Source organism: Xiphias gladius, chromosome 9 (genome assembly GCF_016859285.1).
Source record: "Xiphias gladius isolate SHS-SW01 ecotype Sanya breed wild chromosome 9, ASM1685928v1, whole genome shotgun sequence".
Lineage (NCBI taxonomy): Eukaryota > Metazoa > Chordata > Actinopteri > Istiophoriformes > Xiphiidae > Xiphias > Xiphias gladius.
This window is the reverse complement of record NC_053408.1, coordinates 11,540,063-11,564,293: the sequence shown is the minus strand read 5'-3', so window position 1 is coordinate 11,564,293 and position 24,231 is coordinate 11,540,063. Positions and strand designations below refer to the sequence as shown.

Genomic DNA, 24,231 nt, shown 5'->3' with positions numbered 1-24,231 from the left:
AACCCCGGCCCTAAGCGTCCTTAACCCGCAAATCCCGACGCTGATCATTTTGCATCGGGCACCCCTCCCAGTCCGGGGGGGGGGGGCGAGAGTGGGACTGCAGGTCAGGAAACGATGAAGAACCTGTCTCTGAAACGTATGAAAGTGCAGCTCTCCATTGGCTGCTCCATTTCGTAGCCGGTGACTGGACTCGCATCAGTGGCCTGCTGTCTCAGTCCAACATCTAATGTGTCATCCCACTTACTAAACCATCCCAGCTACCAGGAGCCTTACGACGGCAGCCTCACTCGCTTCTGATAACCACCTGGTGAGCCAAAACTGCACTGGGTATTAACACTGCTCTGTCCCCGTGGTTGCTGCCACATCGGAGGAAGTGGCTAAACAGTCCCGGCCAGTGATCAGAGCCTTCATGGTAGCCCATCTAATGCTCTAGATGTGTAAGCACCCTACCCGTGTGCTCTAATGAAATCACCGTGGTCATGGAGGTATCCTTCCAAGAACTGGAAATTAGCCAATTAGTGGGACATGGACATCTGAGAACAAGGCCCTACACGATGATGGCTGGCTATTATTAACTGAGCGCACCGTCGTGTCTAGCTGCTGGCAGGCTGGCAAGACAAGGGGTTCCCCACTATTTTTTGCCGTGAGGATTAAGGCAGACTTATCAGAGGGGAACTTCAAAAAAACAAAAAAAAACAAGTGGGTGTGGGGATGCGAGGCACCGCGGAAAGAAATGGGAGCTGCTGATTTCACAGTGGGAGAGACTGTTTGGGTGCGAGTGTGCGAAAGAGGGGAGACAGCCGGGCAGACAAACAGCAGAGGGGCAAGGCAGCTAAATCTAATCACAGAAGTATTTCTGCAAGCCAATACATGTCTTTTGTTTTCTAACCAAATGATATTGCTTACAATGTCCTTTTTCTTTTTTCTTAAAAACAGTTTTCTTTTTGTACTAATTGTGTTCAGATGTATTGCATCGGTAAATGTATGTCATAAAAATAAAGCCAGTAGCCAGTAGTGGCCACCAGTGTCAATTACAGGACTGGATTTCCCGACATTTCCCGAGACGCATTTCAGTCAGTTGCTTTAAAGACTCACAAAGAGTCGGCAAAGTGATTCAGCACTGCCAGCTACACAGCAATATCTGAAAGATCTGCTGACGAAAAACAGTAGCTACAACAGGCTGCTGGTCACACCAGATCACATAAGGCTGTAGCAGTAGAACCCTTGAGGGCACTGAACAGAGCAAGGATGTGTTTGGTTGCTTGTGAATTTGAGTTTTCACTTGTAAGAGGTACACTGCGATATTTCATATTCGAGATCGTTGATTCAGCTCTTCGGGTCATAGATGCTTCAGGTCATAGGTCATGGCGGTGTTGGGTTGGATTGCATTATATTTATGTGGGTGGACAAAAGAACTCTGCTAAAAAATACTTCTTCCACATTGTGCTATAGCCCTGCTCAAAGCCTCAAATCTCAGATGGAAGCAGTGTATTTAGCCATGGGGTCTTTTGCCCAATCCTCAATTTTATAAGGGATCTTTTCTGGATTTCGAGCTACTTAAGTTTCACACCCCATCAAATCAAGAAACTGACACGTGCTTTAAGCATGACATTACCATTTACCACTACACCGCCCAAAATGTTAAATGCGTACACAAACCTAGCAGCGCATTGTATAACATACATCATTTCTCGGCCAGTCTTGATGATTATGAAATGTTGCACTGCCTCTGGCCAAATTCCATCCGCTATTATTTTTGTTCAAACTGAGTTATTGCACTGTTTTTCGACTGGCCGGGGCTTTGGTTATGCAAGCCGCAGATGTTTGGCTGCGCCGTGCTCTTTTATTCAACCAAGCCCTCGAAGGACTGGTTACATGATCTCAGTGCGAAACAACAGCACTTTGTAAGGTATAAAATGATACCACAGTAGATTTAAGTCAGATGAAATACGGACCTGTGTTAGAGACACACATTTTAACTGGAACAGCAAAAGAGAACACGTCACAAACTGACCCTGGTCCAGGGAAAACAGAATAATTATACATTAATAATACATTAAGATGGGAGCTATTTGCTTTATCTTAGTGTTCGATGGGATCACCAATTAACTTCACGATTTAAATTGCAACAATGCTTTGAAAGTAGAGACACTAAGATAGATTTCACTGATATGGATTAGTCCCAGATTTACAATCTAAAGAAATGCTCATGGCACATTAACTTGTTTCCTCGATCCATGTTGCTGATAATTTACCGACCACGCGCAACATTGAGTCTGGATGCCTCCCCCGTCTCCCTCTTTTAGCTCTCTTTTGACTCGTCTGTTGTAGACACAGATTTACACAAAAGTGTGTCAGCGCACAATCTCATCATCATTGTATGCGGTTCGAAACTCCAGACTTTGTGCCTGGAAGAGATGTGATTGCCTCTCTTTCACATTGATTAGTTTTGTGTTGAAAGTCCACCACTCTGTCCACCATTTATACAAACACAGTGCTGGCAGTTAGGAAGGAGTCCCTTGAAAGAATGATCACATCAACAGCTGATGCAATAACACTGGTGGCGCAGGAAGCATACACACCTACTGTAACGTTTCTTAGGGGCAATGAGAAAGGAGAAGACGGCTGAAATGAGCATTTAGTGCAGTCCAGTTTTCCCAGACAAAATAGGGGGTTCAGGCCATGCACACAAAAACATTTCTCTTAGATTTATGACGTTTAAGTGTAGGTTTGTGCCTGTGCATGTGTGCACACGCTCTAAGAAAACAACACTCCAGCTATAACTTGCAGAAATCAGTCGGCCCCAATGAAGAAGGGTACAACTCACTAACTTGTTTTCTCAGTGTGTGCCTGTGTGTGTGTGTGTGTGTGTGTGTGTGACAAATCTGTGTTTGCATATACACATGCATTGTATAGCTTATTCCAGATGGTCCCCTTGGCTTTGCTAGTGGTTGCTTTCATAAGGCCAAGAAGGCCTCAGCAGTTCTGACAGGAAAACACATTTTTGGGGGGACATGCTGGGATGGTCGGCCAAAGGTGCAGAGCACACAAATCAATAGGACTGGGACCCACAGTTATGTAAATGTTTGTCCAATGGAAGGCAGGCTTAGCTGCGAGAAGAGCAGGGGAGGTTCGGGACTCCAGAAGTCATTGCGCAATACCAGCCAACTGTATAAAAGGCCAAATCCGGATAGAAGAGCAGAGGATCTCTGTGAGCTGCCCACTTCTTTTTGGTAACAAGGTATGCGCTCGACAGTGGACATGTGTTTTTCCTTTTAAATTTTTTTAGTGAATATTCAAACTGAATGATTGGTTGTTTTTGCTAACAATATTTCGACATTTTTAGTGTTTTTGATTACATGGATTACTTTTTCAACTAACTTGTTTGTAGCACATAGGAAAAGATTTTATGGAACTTTATTCCACTTGACTTGAGGACTAGAAAGAAAATGAACTGGTAATGTGGCTGACACATGTGTCCGCCACTGTTCCCTGTTGCGCCTCCTTTTCTAAAAACTCTCCCTCCCAGTGACTTTGCTTCTTTCTTCATCCCTTTCACTCTGTCTTTTTCCCTCCTCTGAGGCAGAATGCTGCGGTACATTGTGGCCCTCTGCCTCCTGGCTTTGTCCTGGGCACAGGACTGCCAGGTGGCCAACTTCCAGGTCGTGCAAAACTTTGACAGGACCAGGGTGAGTTGTTCAGAGATAGACTGGAATATCACTTTTGTTTGTAGGACTTTGTGTAACACTAAAAATTATGTAGGTCTAAGATTTGTTTAATTTCTGTGTCCCTGCTTTCACTTGTAATATTTTGTGCTGTAACGTATACTGAAAAATATTGAGGTATGAAGCGGACTTACATGTGGACTTCTCTCTTACAGTATGCAGGGACATGGTATGCTGTGGGAAAGAAGGACCCAGAGGGTTTGTTCTTAATCGACAACATCGTTGCCAGGTTTACCATCTTAGAGGACGGCAAAATGACCGCCACTGCTAAAGGCAGAGTCATCATCCTCAAGTGAGTTCTGTTCTATAGTGTGAAGGCCAAATCTGTATGCTTTGTCTCCTCCATTTTGTCTCCCACTTTTCTTAATGTCCTCCTCTCTCTTTGGCCTCCAGCAATTGGGAAATGTGTGCCGACATGATGGCCACCTTTGAGGAAACCCCTGACCCTGCCAAGTTCAGGATGAAGTACTGGGGAGTTGCATCTTACCTGCAGAGTGGAAGTAAGCTGTGGAACATTTACACCTGAACACTGATAGGACTTCATTTCTAGGCAACTAATGTATGACCAGGCACTTTATTAGCATAACCTTTTGTCATAGGCAGTTAGGGGGCACTTATATAATATTACAAAAGGGATTGTTGACCTTCAGATTTTTAATCATCAGCACTTGGTTATCTTGGTGACTGTGACCCTGGAAAATGAAAGGGGCCAAAATGTCCTTCAGAATAAATCTGTTGTAACTTTTACATCACATTAAAGCTAAGTATAGTTGTAATTAACTGTTCTTTCATAGAATTTGAGGCTGAATCACAATTTTAGACTTGGCATGCAATCTCAAAAACATCACTGGTCCCATTACTGACCCAAACTGTTTTGTTTTTAAGTGAACTTACATTTGAATTACCTACACTGTTGCTTGAGGACTGTAAAATCTTTTTACTGTGAAAGGGAAATTTACCTAAATGTAAACTGAAACAATAGGATGTATGTTGTAAGAAAAAAAGCTGCCATATACATACAGTAAATTTCCATTGTAATCTAGCACAATTTTTTGGTTTGACCAGTTTTGTTTTATCCCATCTCAGTGACTATATGTAGCCAATGCAAGTTTAAAAAGTGGCTCACAAGTTGTAAAAGGATGGTTTGCTAAAAATCTAAAGTCTGCCTCTTACACCTCCTCCTTGCTCTTAGATGATGACCACTGGGTTATCGACACCGACTACGATAACTACGCCATCCACTACTCATGCAGAGTAGTAGACACTGACGGCACCTGCTTAGACAGCTACTCCTTCATATTTTCCCGTCATCCGACTGGCCTGAGGGCACAGGACCAGCCCATCGTCACCCAGAAGAAGATGGAGCTCTGCCTGCTGGGCAAATACAGACGTGTTCCACACACTGGTGAGTTGAGTTCATTAAGTGCTCGTTTATTTATGTAAGGATTTATTGATCCATGCCTTTTACGAGTCAGTGTCGTTCAGTAAGATTAAAGACCAAGTGAATGATTGACTAAACTAAGCTGTGCAAGTCCTCGTGACCACTGTCTTACTTGATTAACTGATAAGCTGGGACATCACTCAAAAATAAAAGAAAGCAAAATGTGCGTCTCCTTTCTACTGCAGGCTTCTGCCAGGACAGTGGATCCGTCGACACGCAGTGACCCTGCTGCTCTTGGACCCACCCCCACCAGAGTTTCTCTTCTTAGTCTCCTCTACTGTCTCTGTGTATCTCAACAGAGGAAGGAGACCATTCTTCTTTAAAAATAAACTACAAATGACAAACTAGAAACTGTCATGTTTACTTGACTACGTTGAAAATGAAAAGGAAAGATGACCGCTGATGTTGGTCTTTCCCAAATCCCCCCCTTAGTAAAAGAGATTCTGGGACTTCTAACATTTTTGTTTCATCCTCAACATCTGTCATATGTTTTTTTTTTTTTTTTTTTTTTGTATAGAAACTTAAGTGTAGTGTGAAACAGCCCTTCCTCAGGGAAACCAGTGGAACTTGCTCTCTGGTTCCAGTCAGAAAACTAGACATATCAGATCACTGAAGACACAATTCTTTTCAGGCCAAAGTGACAAATAATCAGTTGTGAACATTAATTTTTATTGAAGCTGAGCTCTCGGCATTACTGCAGCTCTTGACTATAACCATCGTATTTACTTTTACACTGAAGGATGCACAGTGTCTTGTAGCACAAAAGTAGATACTGTTACCTTAATACATACATATTAAGTCATGTGCCATATAGGCATAGTAGTTTGGTTGTTTCTTGATTGTATGATGTATACTTCTTGATCCAGTTTTTAAAATAAAACATTCATACCATGTTGGCTCATTCAATTTTTGATTAACTTGAAATATTCATCTGTATTCCTAGATTGCAAATAATGGATTAATGTTGTTCCTCTCGGATTCAGGCAGACAAAATACATCAAAATCCAAGTATATGCAGAATTTTATGTTTTAAAAAAAAAAAAATCTTTTATAATTGTGAAAATAAACTACATCAATCAAAACAAAGGTGTGAAACGGGCTTCAAGCAACAGCTTCCCATACTGTAACTGAGCACCTAACACAACACGACTTTTGTGGAAAGTTTTTAATGAATTATCTATTAACTATACATTATAAATATATTAAATATATATGTACATTATTATGTCTAAATAAAATTAGATACTTGGGTGGGTGTATATACCTGAAACTTTGGTAAAGAAGTGTCCCAGTGGAACAGGACCCTGCTCACAACAAACAGCTGGGTTTAATTCGCGGCAGCAGGCCTCCCCACTTGGCCAGGTGTTACACCAAAATTTGTTTTTCTGAGGCCCCCCCCCCCCCAAGCTTTAACAGCTGTTGCCAAAAATTTTGACGCTATCTTTGTTTGGGAAATCCATGAGCTTTTCCCCATAAACTCTAAAATTTACATTGTCACAGGTTTTCAGAGGTTGATATTATTGGCTTTCAGTGAAATGTCTTGACAATTGTTGGATCGATTGCCATGAACTTTGGCACAGACACCAGCAGGTCAAAGTTTTCGTTTATCCAATGTGATATCTCAGTATGGATTATAGTGGCACAAAACTTTCTACAGATATTCATGGTTCCCAAAGGGTGAATTCTGTTGACTTTGGTGATCCAAAGTTTATCACTAGTGTCAACCTCGTGAGGTTGACATTTGTGGTACTGGGAGACATGTCTCAACAAATACTGGAGATTGCCATGAAATTTTATACATTTAATCATGTCCGCCTCAGGGTGATTCCTTTACTTTTCATCAATACGTTGGTTTATAATACCAGAAAAACTAACAACCTGCTCATTAGCCTCTGCTCTACTTTGTGTTTAGGCCTAAATAGCAAATTTTAGGATGCTAACACACTAAACAAAACTGGTGAATGTGGGTAGTCATTACTATGTACCTGCTAAACAACAGCGTGTTATCATGCTGACATTAGCGTTACGCTGAAAGCAGCACTGTGTTTAAGTGTGGCTGTAGCCTCGTGTTTCTTTCTTCATTGCCGATCGTTTCGTATTACAGAATCTATTTGGTACCAAGGGATTATACAGATTGACAAAATATTTTCTACATGAATACCTTGTTACTCTGTGGATTAGGGTAAAATTAATTCTAGATTGAAACATCAGAATGTGTTGGATCACCTAGATGGTAAATGAAATACACTAGTGATGCCTAATCCTTTTAGTATCAAAGCACAGTTAAGTGAATAAAACAAAGTCAAGGCGCAGCAAGCTCAACATCATCAATCTTTATCTCGGCTGTCACTTTTCCACTGTGGATCACTTATAATAAGTACCATGAAATCCATACTTTTAAACTGGTATAAAAAAGGACAAGGAAAAAAAAGAAATGATTAATGATTTGGTTGCATTGTATTAACTCAGAGTGAGTGTTTGGGTGCAATACTAAACTGATTCTCCTTCAGGTTTTTAATTTAATTTCTATTTCAGTCCACTTATTAACTGACAAACACTACTGGCCCTCAAAATATAGCCTGATGTGACACAAAGTAAACAAAAGGACTGCTGCATTGGAAGGAAATGTACATCTTTATTGCACATTTTTGTACACTACAGTGCATCGTAAAACTTTGGAGTGCATGATTAGTATTAAAAAAAAAGGAAAAAAGTTGGTCAAAACAATGTGATTCTCGGATTACATTCGAAAGACACATGGTCTACGTTAAAACAACACAACTTTTTTAAAAGATGACAGTATAGCAGTGTCTGTCTGTCTTAAGTCTATTTAGTCACATTGCCAAGGCAGGAGAAATAAAGGCACCTTAACCTCTTTTCCCCTACCAAGAGGGCCTTCAATAATCCCCTGCCTTAAATAGTTTAGTACAAGGAATTAACTCATGCAATCTCATTCCAGCCTTACAGGGCTGCAGGGTTGAAAAGTCAGGGTGGCGATTGAAGTGAGCTTCACTTGAACAGGAAACAACCTGGCACCACGTGACCGATTAAGCTCCCTGATGTGGTATGTCGAATGTCTGTTAAGTTTAAGCAAATCATACTACGTGGTTACGGTTTGGGAGAGATCTTGGTCATGGTTACAGTCACATGGTTCAGTGAGGCTTGTCCTACTGTCTGCGACACCCTAGACAGAGAAACACTGCTACACTTTGTACTCGAGCACAACGCTAGGATCCATTAGGATACATGGCAGACAAATTAGACGGACAGTTTTGGCCACAATTATAATTGACTACAAATTTAGTTGAGAACACAAAAAAAAGCTGGAACATAAGAAAAAATTTCCCCATTATTTTGTCCTTCACCTCATTATTGTCAAAATGCCAAATCACCATTGCTGCTTGTGGGTAATTTCTCTTCCTTCAGAACAATGCCAATATGCTATCAATATTACACATGCTGGGGAAAACTTTACACAGAAGGCATTGATCACTGAAAGTAGAAGTGGAGAAAAATTGTGTTTACAGCTGGTTTATCAATGGAGCATTTTAAGCAGGTTTGTAAACTTTTATACAAAATACAATAAGGTATATTGCATGATGATACACAAAAAGTCATCATAAATGCTGAACATTATATAGTAATACATAATTATCATTGCTTACACTCACTGAAAGAAAATAAATCCTCTCATTACCTAAAAAGACAGTAGCTCACTTAAAAAACAACCCAAAAATAAATAATTTGATCAAATACACACAAAAAAATAAAAATAGTCAGAATTCACAAAGAGCTTCATAAAAACCAAAACTGAAAAATACAACTGTACTCAAAAAATTGCAGCAGGAAGCCCCCAGAAAAAAAACATGTAGGTCTTTTTAAATTAATGATCAAATCAATCTTTGGCCTGATGACATGATAAGAGCAAAAAGAACTGGAATACAAACAAGCCATGAAAGTGTGAACACATGAATTGTGCCTTTTTTTTTTTTTTTTAAAAATCGTCATACTCATCTAGCATGAAACACTTTTGAATACTTTTAAGGTGATTTGAACGCAAAACATTGAGCACATTAAGAATGTCGCTTGATTCCCTTTTATATATGTATATTTAAAAAAAAAACAAAAAAAACAAACAACTGTGAATTATACTTGTATTTACTAAGGACTAAAGTATTCCACCTTTTGGGGTCTCAATACATCCTCAGGCCAACAAAGCATTAGAATATCTCAGAGTGATGAACCATCACAGCGCTGTTGCAGTGAGAAATTAAATTTTTGTCTATTTTAAATGTTAACACCCATCATCATATCAGCGTCTCGTTATAGAACGTGTCAACGGTTTGTATCCAGTGATCACTATGACAGCAGGAGTTGTACTATAAACTTGCTCGGCAACATTGCAGTTTACTCAGCTTTTTGGAAATCATAACAAAAGAATAGGTTGGCAACCATGTAAGTAGCCTTCCATGTGGGTTGAAAAAAATGCCCCCCCCCTCTTTTATTTGGATTTTCTTTAGAGATCTGCAGTTTAAAAAATAAAAATTGTTGCATGTAGCATAAATGTTTTTATGTCCCGACACCCAGGCTGGGAGCCACTGATCTAGACTCTGTGTGAGCTTAGGCAAAGCAGTAGTCAATGTGTGCCAGGAGCTCCCTGTGGCGGCTGGTGGGATAAGGGGCATGACACTTTGGGCACTCTAAGAAACTTTCATCCAGGAGGTTGGTGACTTTAGAAGGGCTTGTAGTGCCAGGAGGGTCATCGATAGTAAGACGCTGAAACTCAAGCTTGTTATAGGAGCTGGGCTCTGAGAAGCGGGCATTCGGCTGTTTCTGAAACAGAAAACATGACGTTATGTTCATTTATCAGAATGATAAGGTCAGAACTTTGTTTACAAAGCAGCAGTCGGCCAGACTAAGCTGACTGAGTTTTTCTCTCTCGTGTGGTTGTGATGTCCGGTCCCACTTACAGCAGACTCCAGTTTAGCAATCTGATCACGGGCCTTGCGAAGCTCCTTCAGCACCTTATGTAACTGGTGCTGCATGCTCTGACGATCAATCTTTTCAGTCTCAGAGTCCTTGGCAGAGAGCTGGATCTTAGGAGGGGCAGAAATATATAAGAAGGAGAGAGCCAAGAACTCATTGTACTTAAAATTGCAAAAGTGGGATCAGTGAGGATTTCCCTACTTTCAAGAAATAACAGTCACTTCAAATAGTTACAACTATATGTGCTCAATCACAACAACATAACAGGCCTGTGCTGATGGACCTTCCCCTGAGAACTGGCCAGTGAAGGTTCAAAATGTGTCATCTGTGATTGCTAATCACATGGTTTGCTTTGAACTGGCTCTCCACAAAATACAAAAAGACTGCATGCAAAGTTTTACCTGTTGCTCCAGTGCTGCGATTCTCCTCTGTTCTTCATTTTGGCTCAGGAGAGACTTCTGTAGCATATTTACCTGTGAAAGCCAAATTACCAGTCAAATACATTGGGGCTTAAGTCATTTTCCATTCAAATAAACCTAGGATGAGATTTCATTTAAATATTCTCAGATATCAATTGAGCACTTCCACCGTATTAAGCAAAATATAGTTCTTGATAGATAAGGTCTGGTATTTCCAGTCCTTTAAATGCAGGCTTCCTTTCAAGTATCATGGGTGCTTTGATATAATGATTTGATAACTTTCATGAATAAATAAATAAATATTAGTGAAGAGTGACTCCAGGTAAAATGACAGTGAATGTGAGCGTCACCTGGAGCAGAAGTTCAGCAGACCTCTTCCTCTCCTCCTCCAATCTGATGTCCATATTCTCTAGTTCCCCTCTCATCCTGTCTGCCCGCTCAGATGACACCTTTCTCTCCTCGCACACTACATGTCTGGACACAGTGTTTGTCATACAAATGAATATTCAGAATAATCCTGTTTACTTATATAGCACTCAAACTATGTCTATGTGTTTTCTTTGTACTAGTCAGCCTTACAGTTTAAAGATAAACCTTGACATTGCGTTGATCCGAGAGCGACCTCTATTTAGATATCTAGAACCAGAGCAGACTTTGCTGCTTCACCTACCTGTTGCTAAGTCGCTCTGCCTGCAGCTGCATCCTGGCCTCCTCCAACTCTTTGCTCTTTTCTTCGTACTTCCTCAGAAAGGACGACAGCTCGCTGCACTTGTCCTCGTACCTCCTCTGCAGCATTGACATCTCCTCCTGGAGCCTAGTGACCTGCTCCTTCTGAGACTGCAGCTCAGCCTGAGCTTTCAAGGCCTGCAGAGCCAAAGGAAAACCAAAGGAAAAAAAATCTCAGAATGGTGTATACTTTTTGTCTACTAAATTTCTCCCATAGAGTCTCATGGATCAATTATAAAAATGTGCGAATCCAAGGAATGTGGAGATTTGCTGGGGTCGGTCCAGTCCCATGCGTATTCAGCACTAAACCAGTCTTCTGAATGGAGAGAATGTAAATGCAAGGTTTCTCAAGAATGTGAGCGGCACAAGGCACAAAAAGTAGAATATAAGAATTAATTCGGGAGTCAGTCTGTATTAGACAGAAACAAAAAAAATCTAAGACCTGGAAAAGAACTCAGTTGAAATGACCAAGTAGTCATTAAGTGAAGTCCTACAGCATTTACCTGTTCCCTCTGCACACTGAGCTCCTGTTGGGTTCTGGTAACCTGATCTTTTTGGCTCTCAATTTCTCTCTGCACCCCCAACAGCAACTGGTCATATTGGCTCTTCTGTTGAGCATCCTTTTCTGGACCTGCTGAGTTGGCAGAAGCTGCAATAACAAGTGTTGGTAGGCAAATTAAGAAGCTACATTTTAAGGCTTTTGTGGCTATCAGAATGTGCAATTTTTGACCCCAAGCAGCATTGTTTAAGTAGGATTTATACAAAGAGTTGCCATTTAAATGTCATAGCTCTAACAGTCCTCAGTGCTGCTGTTTTTGCTAAATATTTTTAATCCCAGGGTATTAAATCTTTTCTCATCTGTCAGCTTTTTAATGTTTAATGTTGTGGCTAAAAAACTAATATTTGAATCAAACTGCATAATTTTCCATAATTCCATTTTCACATACTACTTGTATCAGAGCACAAAATATAGAGGCATGATAGTGGTGTTACATGGTAAGGGTTAGATTGTTAAGTTCCTTTTAATTTACTTTAACATGTCTCGTTAAAGCCAAAAATTGTAGGAAGTACATTGAGGGATTAGCTAATGTAGTTCCTCCTACATTTCTCACCATCTGAACCGGCCTCTTGTTTGGTTTGTTGCTGCTTTGCCTGGGTCAGCTGCTGCTCCAGCTCCGCTGTGCGGGCAAGGACGGACTGGACGTAGGACTCTCTCTGCTGGTCGTACACCAACCACTGCTGGTTCTTCTCCAGAGCCTGGTGGTGAAATGCACAACCCCTACATTGACATACCGCATTTCATATTTGGTACTTAGAGCTTTTCAATTCAAAGATACTCAAGGGAAAAAACTCTGTATTCTGTATTTTTTTTTTTAATTTATTTTTTTTTTTTAATGTAGATAACAGGAACAGGAGTTTGGTTTTGTTACAAGGGGTTTTTCGTCAAAACTTCTACATGGATAGAAAAGAAAAACACTGCTTTTACTTGTTTTGTTCTATCCAGTGTTTTCCTTGTTGATATTGATTTAAAAATGGGCCCTAGATATTTAGAAAATATTGAATGATGAACTTCAGAGAACTATGCAATGCCCCTGGCCCTGAATAGAGTGTACTAGAATCAAATGCTTCAAATACATGTCTGATGGGTGAGATATTTCAGCCACAAAGCTATGGTACACAAACATTATCAACAGTAATGCAGTGTGTACATAAATTACAAACAGGCACGAAGAAACAGAGAGAGTAACTGGACTCACGTCTCTCAGTTGATCTTGTACCAATGTCAAGTCTGCAGGAGGTAGCTGTCCATTCTGCAGAGAGGAAAAAACAATTTTTGGAAGTCTAATATTACAGTATATTGGCATCAACACTGAACTAAATGTATTCTTTCAATTCTAAAAAAAACTTCTACAACATAAAAACAATCAGTTATCAAGTGTTGATCTTTTTTGTTATTACACCTAGTTATTCTACACATAGTGGCCTTAAAAATAATTCTGGTTAAATAAATTTACAAACAGTAATCACAGAAAGAATTAAAAGGTTTTTGGTCCAATATTCCACAGCAGAATTTGGGACTTGTTTTGATATCAATCCAAGCACAACTGAAGATGTTCGAAAAGAAAATACTGGACCCTCTCTCTTTGAAGTACTTCATGTTCATGCTGTTATTTCTGTTTGTTGTTTGCGATCATTTTTCAGTTTTCTGTGAAAAATCTCGGCAAACACTAGAAACAGTAGGTTGCCCACAGGCTTAAAAACACTCGTAGGCTGGCTGGTTTAAATTATTCATCTTCTTAGTTTTTAATAATGCAAGAAAAAAAAAAAAGAATCAGCTCAATCAATTTATGTGGTATTTTTTTCAAAGACTTGGCCAAATCACCCAACCCTAGGGCCAATTCCTCGACATCCATCCCTAGAAGACAGTCAGTCATCTCATAATTCTGTCACCCTGACCCTGAGGTCTACATGTCTGATCCTCCCCAACGCCTAAGCTCAAGCAAACCTTTTACAGCACTGTCAAAACAGTGGGCATCTAAATGATCATCTCAGTGCTAAGGCTCTAAGAGCTCTTACACTACCAGTCAAGCATCATGAGCTTGTCAACTTTTTCTAGATGGATTTAAACATACAAGCTAAGCCTACAAATAGCTTTTGTGAATCCAGGAAGGATGAGGGGAAGGGTGAGTCGGGGTCTGTTGGTCAGATTATTTCTAGTAATGCGAACAGAGCTAAGCCAAGGGTTTGGAAAGTGAAGATCATTCCCGGAAAATTACCATAAAAGACATAAATATAAGGAAATCCACTTGCAATGGGAGCTGAAAGACACTGATATCAAAAAAGGACTATATGTCTACAAGTACCAAGTACTTCTATCCATTTATGTACATACTCTGCATTGTAATACTTTCCAACCTTGAGTCCAAAAGTAGTGACTTGTAAACCAAAGCAGACGTTATGACAATCTGTGAACATTATTAAAACACTGCATCTGTATCTTCCGTGTACAAATCTCCACTTAACTTTCTTCAAACTCTCCTATTCATTTGGCTTTTGCCTCAGTTGAAATGATAATGTAACCATGAGGAAAGTAGGGAGATCAAAAAATATAATAATAATAATAATAATATATAATATTATTTTGAAAACACTGTTTTGCACTTAGAAATATCAATGACAATGGGCCTTTTTTTTTTTATAGCTGATAGCAGGAGAAATTATACTGAGGGAGAACTCCTCTAAAAAAGTTCCTTACTTAAAAAAAATAAAATATAAAAAAGGTGGATTGTTTTTTCCTGCTTATATTATCTTGAACTGAGTTTATGATGGGCCCAAAAAGATTTCTTTTTGTCCATGAGAGGGAGGTATATGATGTCTGAGTCCTCAGCAATCCAAATCCCCCAAGTCCTCACTCACGATTTTGCATCTGAACCTCTCGGGGAGCCAAGGAAAATTCTGATGCCTGCTCTCTAATGGTGTAGTGAGGGTCTGCTGGGCTCTACACATCAAAGGGCTGACCAAGAATCAGTGCTGCCTTTGGATAAGGAATAAAAGCCTAGAATTTTGAGGGAATTGAGTGGCAACTACAAATTAACCAGAGGCTATTGCACAGACGATTTTGATTATATTTATTGTGCAAGGAGTACCTCGGAAAAACATGCATTTACATTTAAAATTTATTCTGAGCTATGTATTACCTGCACCTTTAGTTTTCATTGTAACAAATTAGTAAGGGTGTTTCAGAGCGAGGGTGGTGTCTGTAGTTAAGGAAAACAATCACAGGTCACACGCTGCCCCCTAGTGGATAAAGGAACAAGTGCATCTGCATTTCCGTTCAGTTATCCTTTCCTGCCTTACGTCACTGAAAACAATTTTCTGTTGAAATGTACAAAAACCTGTTAAAATGAACATGATAGGTGCACCAGATACTGATCTGAAACAGGTGCCACAATGATTCGAAAACCTAGCCAGAGGCAAATATCACACCAATTTTGATTAAGTTATACATATACTTGTTCCTTTAAAGCACATTTCTGTTAGTCAGACTTTAATGTTGCTGGAACTCAAGTCGATTAATTACTAAAACAGAATTTTAGTTTGTCAAAAATGTCATATTTCAACAAAAATATGTCTACTGCATCAGCACTATAGATACGAAAAAAAAAATAAAAAATCTCAGAGATGGAGGATATTAGAGTGGGTGGCAGAGGAAAGAAAGCTGTGGTAGGATTTAATCCCAGGCCGGGAGGAAATATGCTGTCAGAGTGAGGGATATAACCACTCAACCAAAACTGTTCATGAGCGATATCTGATCGAAAAAAAAAAGATTTCCAATAATCTCATCTAGATTTTTTCCCCAATTTCGTCACCTTTGTTATTAAAAGCCTTAAACTATTTATAATATCCTTGGGCTGGTCATCAATAATTAGAAGTAAGAGTAGATTCCCAATAAGATAATCTGTTATTTGGAGGAGGAGAAAACTTTCCCTACTAATGAGAACATTTAGACACATATAGAGGCTACGGTCGGTCAACCTACCGTGACCTGTGTTTCCAGGGACTGGCACCGGGCAGAAACCGTGGCCAGTTGGTTTCTCAGGTTCTCCGTCTCCTGTGACAAGCTCTGGAACAGCATGTCTCTCTGATCTGCCTCCTTCCTCCGCTGCTCCAGCTGCGCCTGCAGTGATGCTACCACCTGAAATACAAAAGAATGCAAAATAAACGACAACTTGTCTAGCCTCCACAAAAACCATGTCAGCATGATTTTGTTTAAGCAGAGACAGCTGGCTAAAGGATATTTGCTTTGCCAAATAATTATCTGCTTCTTGCAAATGACAGTCTGCTGGCCTTGCCCACTGAGCAGCTACGTTTTTAGCACTTTTGCTGTTGAAAGTTAATGAGGAAAAGGCCAGTGTGATCAAATCACATTACACATTCACAATGTCTAGGAAAAAAAAAATAAAAATAGCTGACATTCCATTTACCAGCATGCCATCTCAAACTTTTAGCCTGATGCCCTTCTGACCAGCCTAATCTAGAAAAACAATTTCTGCCACAATAGAAAACAGATTTCACAAAGATAAGCAACAACCTCAAATAAATAGCATCAATTTCTCCAAGTCATGAATGCTAATACATACACAGATCCACTACAGAGAAAGATATTTGGTTTATAAATATCAAGTGAACAGCACACACACACCATGTGCTGGTATGCAGTTTTTCGCTGGCTGTCTAAACTTCACTTAGCTGAGCTGCTGTCTAACATGCCAACTGTTTTTGTGGCAGCTCAGTGGAGTTCTAGCATGATTTTTCCCTCTGACAGTTGGCTGCTACCAGCAATACATATGCCACCAACACAATGCCAAGAGTGCAACAAATCTTCACAAGTTGAGGGGCACTCTCCCCGACACAGCTGCCGTGCTGTCCATTGTGTTTATCTTGGTGTGTGTGTACGTTTACAGGGGAATTTTGAATGGATTATATCTACACGGGTCTACCGTAAATTAGATTTTTAAACCATATAGTTCTGCAGAGATGTGTCATGTGTACATACCTCTCCTCCTCTTGCTGACAGCTGCATTCTCAAGGTTTCTAATTCCTGTTCTTTAACCAGCAACTGCTGGTTGTTCCTCTCCCGCAGCGTCTCAAGGGAAAGAATCCTCTGGCATAGTCAACACAGGACACCAAATAAACATTAAAATATTTAAAAAAAAAAAACAGGCAAAAGACATGTGGGATTTTCTGAAGTTAACCTTGAAATTCCTTAATGCAACAGACAAAACAAATACTTCCTTTACCTCCAGCAGCTTGCTTTTGTCTGAGTCAGGAGGTTTGATGTGTCGTTTGGCCAGTTCGTCAATCTTTCTCCTCAGGTGAGCGTTTTCCTTCCTGACTTTCTCCAGCTCCGCCTCAGCCTTGGAGGCAGAGCTGCTGGATTTGAAACCCAACTTGCTGACAATGGTCTCTTTGGCACCTTTGGATGTCATGGCCGCTTTGTTGTTGCTGAGGCCGTAAAACTGGAGGAGTCTGGGGAGACAAGTCGTTTGACAGGGTGATTCTCTGTTTATGTAAAAAACGACCATAAGGTTTTTTTTTAGTTCTAATTTGGATTAAATAATTTGTACAAATATTCCAAATGAAGAGAAGCTCAAGAGACACCCTTAGCTATGAAATACCCCAGATGACAGTGAAATTACAAACATGAACAGAAAATATAGATTTGATACTGATTTTTATATTAATTATTATAGTTGCGCAATAGGTTTTACAGGTTACAACGAACACCTTTGCCTGTACATCACGCTGAATTAGCTTAAGCTTCTACATTTATTTAACTTCGTTAACTTCCCTAACATGCGTTTCCTGCCTTGCACACTTTTCAGTGCCGTGTTAATGTAACATATAGACAGATCATTCAGGAGTAAAACCTGACAGTTCGTACCTGACTAACGCTGCGCCAGGAATTTCCTTCCACCTGCCTTTAGTTGCTGGCTGACCTAAACTAACGTAACATTACCTAAAAACTGCCATCTGTCCAATTTGAAACGAGGCTACGGAAAACAAAGACCACTGGCACGGAGGAACACGAAACATTTAAAGACTCACAGAAGAGAAGAGCTGAGGGTGTCCCCTGAAAAACGAGTCTGTTTCTGACAACAAGACCGTTTACACTAACCGGACGCTTTCGTTTCCTGAAGTTTGAATCGCGGCGCGCTGTCGTCACGTCCGTAGCGTGCCGCGGGGTGCGCATGTTTTCGTTGTCCGGGGTGTCTCGCAAAATGGACGCGCGGAGGCGGCGCGGTGCACAAAGTCGGGCGGTGCCTAAACCTCTCAGCAGTGGAAATTCAAAATACTGTCATTCGATTTGATTTCCCTTTACTTGCTATAGCTTTTACAATCGGATGTGGCCTTCAACGACTGATTATTATGTGACCCCCCCCCCCCCATTTGAAGCCACCAGAGGAAAGACAGCCTGGACAGCCCTTTCAAACTTGTTTGTCTGTCTCGTGTCTTGCTCTCGGCAGGTGTCAAATTGTGGTCTTTCCTTTTCAGATGCATCACACTGAAAGGCCATTCCATGGAAACTGTTCTGTCAGGAAACAGTGTGGTATCTGGTAGTGGCGAGCACTGCATCTTGTTCACCAGCCTCATGGTAAGAGGCTGCAGCAAGGCGTGGAAATTTGTTACCTTGGGCCCATTTTTAAATATTTAAGTACGAAACTCTGTATGAAAAGGGCTGCGATTCCTAAAGGGTTAATGCAACGTTTTTGTTAAATCCCTTGAATTAAAGCTGTAAGTCTACACTTTCAGTCACAACTGGATGGCTTCACTTTTGTTCCGTTGTGGTGGTGTACAGAGGCAAAATTACGAAAATTGTGTCACTGTCCAAATACTTATGCATGTACCTGACTGTATATTTGACGCTGGTTCACTGCATTTCTTTACATTTTACCATATTCGTTCCCCTGCAGTCTGTTTCATACACATCCTAATTGACTCTTCGTGTGTGATCGGAGTAGAAGTCAAGAAAACCGTCTGTGAAAACTTATTGCATAAAACTCACATAGCACATTATTCACAATCAAAAGTCGAGGAAATTGATTCATTTTTCCAAAAACACTTTTCTTTTTAAAAAGATGTAAACCCATATCTCCACCTCACTTTTTGGGAATTTACTTTCTGCCTGGAAAATGTCTGTCTCTATTCCAGAAAATGTATCACCACAAGTGAAGTTGGACTTGTGTTCTTTCATACACTTTCTGTTCTGGGATTCTGTTCAGATTTTTGCTTGTGGCCTTTTTTTTACCCCCACGCACACTACATTCAGACACAGGGGCATTCAAGCATATGAATCACTCCACTAGTGGTGCAGGTAATGCATTTCCAACCAAATGCCAGTCTTGAATGCAGTTCTTCTGTTCCTTTATGTAGCAAATATCATTTCACTGGGTTTTTATGGAGTGAATCATTGCAAATCTGATAAATACCAAAGCCCTTTAGGCTTTTGTTTTTTATGCAAAGCAAGGATAGTGTTGAAAATATTCCTTCCTTACTTTCATCAGAGGGCAAAATGCCAGTGTTTAAGTATTATGGATCTGGTTTGACCTGACAAAAGTGAAAATTACAAGTAAATATACTTGAATGATTTTTATTAGTCACTAGGTGCATTAGATATTCTCTAGACCTCCCCTAGGTTTTGTTCTAAATACAGTCAATCCATTGTACCAACCCCTAGTTGGAAAATTTTTCAAGTTCTTCTGACCTTAACTAAAAATGTTCAACAGAGGGACAAATTCTCTTTAATATGTAAGGCTGGCTAAGAGGCGGACTGTGTTTGCTATGCCTCAGATGAAAACTGCTTGCGGTCAATAGAGTATTCCTGTTAATGGGCTTGGTGTAAAAAGTGGTTGACAGTTATTAAAACATGTCTACTGCAATTTCCATCATTATACTCAGAACTGCACTTCTTTTCAAACCTAAAGGATAACCTCAAGTTCCTCAAATAAACTTTAAATTGTTCCATTTTATGGAACACACAATCCTCTATGAATTTTAAAGCATAAGCAATTTCAATAAAATTGGGGAATATGCTTAGATGTTCCATATGCTTGTGGGAAAAATCAAATGTCTCTGGTGAATATCAATTAGTTTAGTTGAATGACAAAATATACAGCTACAGAGTATATACTGTATTTTTAAAACATGTTAAGCTGCTTTGTGCTGATTACCTCTGATAGATGTGATAGATCTGATTTTATGGGAGTCGAAACTGTCGGTATGCTCCATAACTGCAGCTGTGGACCTTCACTAGCTAATTTTTTCATAAAAAAGGTAAGCAGAGCTTGGTTTGTCTGGCAAGCTAATTAAAGACTGCCAGGAGACAGTATGACAAGAAACATGTCACCGATTGGAATTATATATGAAACCTGTGGAAAGACTGGAATTTATCTGGACAGTAAAACGTTAAAAATGTTCCTCCCTCTTTCACAATCCATTTCTCCGTGGATTCAGAGACCTGCCAGACTCTCAGCCTGGGACTGGGTTCCCTCACCAAGGCCTGGGAGGAGCTTGGCTCATGGATCAGTCTCCTGGTGAGCCATGTCCACAGAGCACAGACAGCTACTGCATTACCACTCTGCAGCAGACCTCACGCTGTCCTGTATCACTGACTGGCGTTGCTCCTATTGCCCGGAGCTGGGTCTCCGTCACGGCATCCACCAGCGCTGCACTGTACTGGCGAAGCACACAGTCCTTCACTGCAAGAGATCTCGTGACCGGCAGAGAGCTGCAATGTCCTTGATTAGACCAGGTCGGATGAAACTTTGATGAAACTGAGCTGCAGCAGGTAAACAGTGTGGAGATTACACGTTCTCCTGTGTTCCTGTGCTACATTTTCCTCCTACTTTCAAAACACATACAGGTCAGGTTGGTTGTTGATTGTAAATTTTTCATGCACGTATCAGTCTAGACAGTGTGTGCGCAATGTCTGCCAGTCTCCTGCATATTGTGTACTGGGGTAGGTTGATGCTCCCATGACCCAAAAAAGGATTAAGATAAAATAAGCATTTTCCGACCAACAACTTAGACTTGGAAATATTAAATAGTTTGTGCAAAATATAAAGTTTTCAGCATTAGCAGCATGTGAGAACCTGCAGCAGTACGCAGCAGTATTCATAGCAGCAAAATGTCATAAAACAAAGTGAGATTCATTATCCATTAATATTTAACTGTGATTTGTTAAAATTTCCATATGTTAGAAACACTGAAGTGGCACACCAGCTCATCATAAATACACACCAACAACACAAGATTGCAGGCACCGGGCCAGTGTTCTGGAAATACAACTGTGAAAGACTATGACAAATTTTCAAGTTCATTTTGCCAATGACATCCACCTATAGATCAGCAGTCTGCCTTCTCAGACTGAAAATGAAAGAGCATGATGTATTTTGCAGCAGCAGAGTTATATTAAATCACTGATATTTTCTCTCTGCATGACTGAGCACCCTTAACATCTTTCAGTGTTATTGATTAATTATTTAATTTTGTTTTATTTTGGTTCCCAGCTTGACCAGACATCTCCTTTATTGTTTTTTCGGATAGACACCTTTTTATTTTGTCTTAGTGGTAAAACTTAAGGTTCCTGAAAACCAATTTTCTTAAAACAGCTTCTCATGAGTGATGAGGTCCTACATGAACACACAATTTTCTGCCAAAGTTATAACAGTTTTCATTGTTTCACATGTGAGATTTCTGTTTGGGGTGTTTTGTTTGTGCTATACCCACTGATTTGCTATCGGCAATATGTTTCAATTAACACGTATGTTAAATTAAATGACGTAAAATAGCCTAATTAATAAATAACTACTTAACTCAACTTACATATAGTAAACGTTTATTAATCTGCCATGGCTTGGAGGGAAGAGGGTCACAGGCTCTAAGGAGGGCAGAAGTCCCTGGGAGTGTCAGATCTCTGGTGGAGGTCTGGAGTGACAAACATAATAAATTATTGCTGTCAGTTCTTATCACTTTCTCTCTCTCTTTGTCTTTCTGGCCCTTTATTTCTTTCTCCTTGTTCATCTCTTATCTCAGTCAAACTTTCTCTCCCTCATCCTACACCCTCTTCCCCTTTTCTCTCCCTCCCTTTCATCAATTTTGCTCTCACATCTTTGCCATCCCTTGCACGAATGACTTTTCACTGGCTAATGAAAAAAAAAAAAAAAAAAAAAATGCTTGTCCACGAAAAATGCAACCAGGAACAGTTTTCATACCATATAGGTATTCTATAGCCTTTTTTCAGCCACTAAAATAAATATATACACAGTTTCTGTCAGTGCTATTAAATATCTATGTTTTTTTTTCTGTGAATACCTTTACAACATCAGTTTATCCTTCTCCAAGAAACACTTGCATCCACAATTCCTCATTTTGTGTGTACCCTTGTGAACTCATTGGTCTTATTTCAAACCCTCTTGGTCTAATGATTAAATTATTGCTCTTCACCCTCCAGAAAACCAGCTATTGCCATGCATGTTATGACCCACTGTACACACCAACGAGCCAGGGTGGAAGAGAGCAGCGCGAGAGAAAGATTGAGATGTGACTCAGACCGTGAGTTTTCAATCAATTAAGGGCCTAATAGATATTCCCTGGGCCTCTATGTTTCAAGGAGAAATGGAACTTATTCTCAAAACCCTGAAAGTGTGATTAAAATGTTCCATCTGATGACTTTAGGAGAGGCCTGCGATGGATATTTTTGTGTTGCCATTAAATAAACAACCGTTATCCCAATAGTTTAATAATCAAGTTCAACAGAAATACTCATTACAAATGTAATTAATGAACAATCAAATCCTGCGAAGCCCGATTCCAGGCTTGATTTCCCTTTGCTGCTTCAGGTTGGGCAAATTTAACAGAGATAAGGCTAATGAACTGCTCTGCTTTTCCACCAGAGAAAAACAAAGCGCACACTGTTTGATAGTTTGTTACTCTTTCAACAGCTGAAGAATGAATTAAAGTAAGGTACAATCTGTCCCTTCGTGTGATTTTGCGCTGTGTGCACCCTGCTGTAGTTGAGTCATGTCCAAGTCAGAATCAACAAGAATTCAGGTCCAATTTTGAGTCTGAGGAACCAGTGTTCAAGATATCCTTTAAGCAACCAATTAAAAAGGCGATGCTGAATTATACATTTCCATTTGTTATATTAAATTCTAAACAAAGGTCATTTTATATTTGGAATTTAAGAGATTTCATATATATTCTGTATAAAAATCTAACCCTAAAATGTTTATTTTTGTTGATGACTGTGAGGAAAAAAAGTAGTAAATCTTGTTCACTGATGATAACCTTTGCCTTGCGTTCATATAAAGACCATACCTTTGAGTTAGCTTGCTCTAACCTTACAAAACACATTACGGCCAAACATTTTTCAAAGCATACTATGCTGACTTAAATTACAGAATGTGTCTCTCCTATTGACAAGGGAACCATGTTTTTTTAATTAGTTCCATGCAGAATTAAGATCTGGTTGAATAAGATTCAGCTTATTCATCACTGAATGTATGTATTGCCTTATCAGTTTGTGGTCATTAATTTTGAATAGCTGGAAGCAATAGGGAAAATTCAAATACAGTAATGGCCAACTAATGTAATGACACTGTTGGTCTTTTGGCTGCTCCCATTGGGGGTAATCACAGTGGATCACCGTGGCATAGGTTTTTCCACCGGATGCCCTTCCTGATGCAACCTCAAGCCAGCCTGGGATTGAACCCCCAACCCAGGGGAAAAGCAACCAACCTGCTCTACCATCTGAGCCACTCCTATTGGTCTTATCCAAGGGTAGGAACAAGCAACATATATAGTCTTAACTTGGAGGACTTGTTATGTGGATTTTCTGATTTTCCATTATTTCCAGTGCACTTTCATCATGTCTCATCGATGCTGACTCAAACACTGATGCTCAAAGTTAATTCTTGACCTTGGACATGGAAAATGGAAAAATGGGAAAAAAAAACAAAAAACTTGAACCGGTTCCGCAAACATCCTATTTGTTGCAGTGATTCCCAACCAGAGCTACTTGTATCCCAAGGGGTACTTCTCCAGCTGCCAGGGGGTACGTGGAAAGATTGTGGAGTAACTCAGCTAATTTGAAGAAAAACAAAAAAAAAAACCCCAAAAAACATATACTGAGTCAACTGTAACACCTAAACGCTACGTGTTGTGACTAAGAGTATGTAAAAACTAGCAAAGGAGCAGGGAAGTCTGAATGGTTAGCCAAAAGTAAGAGATAAACATTTGAAAGAGACAGCTGCAACTACTGGGGAAATTGTAAAAAAGCTAAAAGTAGTGGTTAAATGTTTCAAATAGCTAAAGGTAATGAAATAGTTGGCTAATAGCAATGGATAAATAGTGTGAAAGATAAAATTATAGA

At 39.9% G+C, this 24,231-nt stretch overlaps 2 protein-coding genes across 4 annotated transcripts; one reads left to right on the top strand and one right to left on the bottom strand.

The window, feature by feature from the left end:
• Positions 1-3,199: 3,199 nt before the first annotated feature.
• Positions 3,200-6,154, top strand: rbp4 (retinol binding protein 4, plasma). The gene is made up of 6 exons (XM_040134419.1): positions 3,200-3,241; positions 3,587-3,689; positions 3,881-4,017; positions 4,119-4,225; positions 4,918-5,130; positions 5,352-6,154. The coding sequence occupies exons 2-6, from the start codon at positions 3,588-3,590 to the stop codon at positions 5,387-5,389; spliced, it is 597 nt and encodes a 198-aa protein (XP_039990353.1). The 5' UTR covers positions 3,200-3,241; position 3,587; the 3' UTR covers positions 5,390-6,154.
• Positions 6,155-9,164: 3,010 nt separating this feature from the next.
• On the bottom strand, positions 9,165-18,009 carry cep55l (centrosomal protein 55 like). 3 transcript variants are annotated; one of them, XM_040136292.1, is made up of 12 exons: positions 17,907-18,009; positions 17,099-17,327; positions 16,855-16,962; positions 15,838-15,993; positions 13,055-13,108; positions 12,401-12,554; positions 11,801-11,946; positions 11,242-11,435; positions 10,922-11,045; positions 10,554-10,625; positions 10,137-10,262; positions 9,165-9,999 (listed from the first exon to the last, which is right to left on the bottom strand). In XM_040136292.1, the coding sequence occupies exons 2-12, from the start codon at positions 17,285-17,287 to the stop codon at positions 9,787-9,789; spliced, it is 1,536 nt and encodes a 511-aa protein (XP_039992226.1). In that variant the 5' UTR covers positions 17,288-17,327; positions 17,907-18,009; the 3' UTR covers positions 9,165-9,786. The 3 variants fall into 3 exon arrangements, with proteins under 3 accessions (XP_039992226.1, XP_039992228.1, XP_039992227.1); XM_040136294.1 differs by having other exon boundaries at positions 12,410-12,554; XM_040136293.1 differs by lacking the exon at positions 17,907-18,009 and adding an exon at positions 17,743-17,899.
• Between the last annotated feature and the right edge of the window lie 6,222 nt (positions 18,010-24,231).

Coding starts and splice junctions, on each gene's coding strand:
- rbp4 (XM_040134419.1), top strand. CDS start 3,588: ATGCTGCGGTACATTGTGGCCCTCTGCCTCCTGGCTTTGTCCTGGGCA. Junction 4,018..4,118: donor GGCAGAGTCATCATCCTCAA/GTGAGTTCTGTT, acceptor TTTGGCCTCCAG/CAATTGGGAAATGTGTGCCG. Junction 5,131..5,351: donor CAGACGTGTTCCACACACTG/GTGAGTTGAGTT, acceptor TTTCTACTGCAG/GCTTCTGCCAGGACAGTGGA.
- cep55l (XM_040136292.1), bottom strand. CDS start 17,287: ATGACATCCAAAGGTGCCAAAGAGACCATTGTCAGCAAGTTGGGTTTC. Junction 10,626..10,921: donor CTGCTGAACTTCTGCTCCAG/GTGACGCTCACA, acceptor TGGCTTTCACAG/GTAAATATGCTACAGAAGTC. Junction 10,000..10,136: donor TTGCTAAACTGGAGTCTGCT/GTAAGTGGGACC, acceptor TTTCTGTTTCAG/AAACAGCCGAATGCCCGCTT.